Source organism: Cicer arietinum, unplaced genomic scaffold, assembly GCF_000331145.2.
Source record: "Cicer arietinum cultivar CDC Frontier isolate Library 1 unplaced genomic scaffold, Cicar.CDCFrontier_v2.0 Ca_scaffold_3925_v2.0, whole genome shotgun sequence".
NCBI lineage: Eukaryota > Viridiplantae > Streptophyta > Magnoliopsida > Fabales > Fabaceae > Cicer > Cicer arietinum.
This window is the reverse complement of record NW_027337574.1, coordinates 1-1,793: the sequence shown is the minus strand read 5'-3', so window position 1 is coordinate 1,793 and position 1,793 is coordinate 1. Positions and strand designations below refer to the sequence as shown.

The window sequence follows — 1,793 nt, the reverse complement described above, 5'->3', positions numbered from 1 at the left end:
TATGTTTTATAGACCTCAAATAAATGCTCAAGGAGAGTTTACTTGTTTTGAACCTCAAATACCAATTGGTCCTATGCCCGCGTGTCAAGTTCCACAGTTTTCTACTCATGTTGGTTTTAAAAATACTATTGTCAAAGAGGGAGAAGAACATCATGGTCGAAAAAAATCTCGAGAGCTATTCACAATGGATGAAGATACACTACTTATTCAATCATGGCTCAACGTTTCAAAAGATTCAATTATAGGAGTTGACCAAAAAGCAGATGGTTTTTGGTTAAGAATTGCAACAAATTATAATGAGTATCGTGGGCAGTTGCGAGAGAAAACACTAAGTCAACTAAAATCTCGATGGCATCGAATTAATGGTTTCGTTCAAAAATTTGTTGGGTGTTACAAACAAGCTGTAAGTGGAAAGAAAAGTGGAAGCTCGAAGAAGGACATCATGATCGCTGCACATGCTTTTTATTCTCAAGATACAGGTGGACCATTTAATGACGAATATGCATGGCGATTGCTAAAATGTGAACCTAAATGGATGGGAGCATCAATTGAATGTTCTTCAAAAAGAACAAAGAACTCTACTAGTGGAGCCTACTCATCATCTCCTAATACAGAGACAAGTTATGAAATTGACTCAACATCACCAATGGAGCGTCCAATGGGACAAAAGGCAGCAAAAAGAATGGGCAAGGCAAAGGCGGTTGAAACACCTCTTATTAATACTGTTGTGCAAGATATAATGAATAAAAAAGTAGCCGCTTTAGAAAAACTGGCACAACTAAAAGAGGACGAGATGGAGTTCAAGGCAATGGAGGTCATCATGAAAGATACATCCGGAATGAGTGAGAGTCAACTCGAAGTTCATGAAATTTATTGTAATAAACTTAAAAAAAAAGTATGGATTTTAGTTAAGATAATGTTTAGTTTTTATTTTTTTTTAAATGAGACATCATGTAAAATGACTATTAGTGTTACTTTAATTAATAAGAATTTCATGTTTATGAAACTAATTGTTGTTCAAACTAACCATTAATCAAATTAACAATTGTTAAAACTAGTTTTTAATCAAACTAACTGTTAGTCAAATTAACAATTGCTAGAACTAACTATTATTCAAACTAGCCGTTATTCAAACTAACCATTAGTCAAATTAACAATTGTTAGAACCAACTGTTATTAAAACTAGCCGTTATTATGTTAGTCAAATTAACAATTGTTAGAACTAACTATTATTCAAACTAGCCGTTATTCAAACTAGCCATTAGTCAAATTAGCAATTGTTAGAACCAACTGTTATTAAAACTAGCCGTTATTAAAAATAGCTGTTATTCAAACTAGCCGTTAGTCGTACTAGTCGTTATTCATTTAACATTATATATATACTCTCATTCTTTAAAAAAATAAATAAATAAATATATATATACACACCAATCTTCTCACACTCCTATATTTTTTATCAAGTTGTTCACTCTATTTCCTCAATCATCTAATGGATCCAAATAATTCGGAAGAACTCAATAAATTCTTTTGGGAGTTGATAGAAGATGAATTTGTGGACAACACCGATGAGGAACTATTGATGTCAATGTTTGAAAGGCAACAACAATCCAATAGTTCTACTAGGCATATGCGAAGAAGAACAGTGATACATCGAAATCGTGAAGAAGGACATACTCGATTGTACAACGACTACTTCTCTGAAAATCCAATAGACACAAGTGCTCAATTCTGACGAAGGTTTCGAATGCATAGACATGTGTTTCTTCGAATCGTAACTACACTTGGAAATCATG

General features: G+C 33.0%; 1 protein-coding gene across 1 annotated transcript; it reads left to right on the top strand.

Moving 5' to 3' along the window:
• The first annotated feature begins 1 nt into the window (after position 1).
• On the top strand, positions 2–1,033 carry LOC101493949 (uncharacterized). Its single transcript, XM_073364712.1, has 2 exons — positions 2–152; positions 237–1,033. Exons 1-2 carry the CDS (start codon positions 2–4, stop codon positions 1,031–1,033), a joined length of 948 nt encoding a protein of 315 aa, XP_073220813.1.
• Positions 1,034–1,793: the final 760 nt, after the last annotated feature.

Bases quoted from the DNA above. Each gene is read 5' to 3' on its own strand.
- LOC101493949 (XM_073364712.1), top strand. From the start codon at position 2: ATGTTTTATAGACCTCAAATAAATGCTCAAGGAGAGTTTACTTGTTTT. The intron at 153-236 runs ATGGTCGAAAAA...TTTCAAAAGATT, and splicing joins CAAAGAGGGAGAAGAACATC to CAATTATAGGAGTTGACCAA.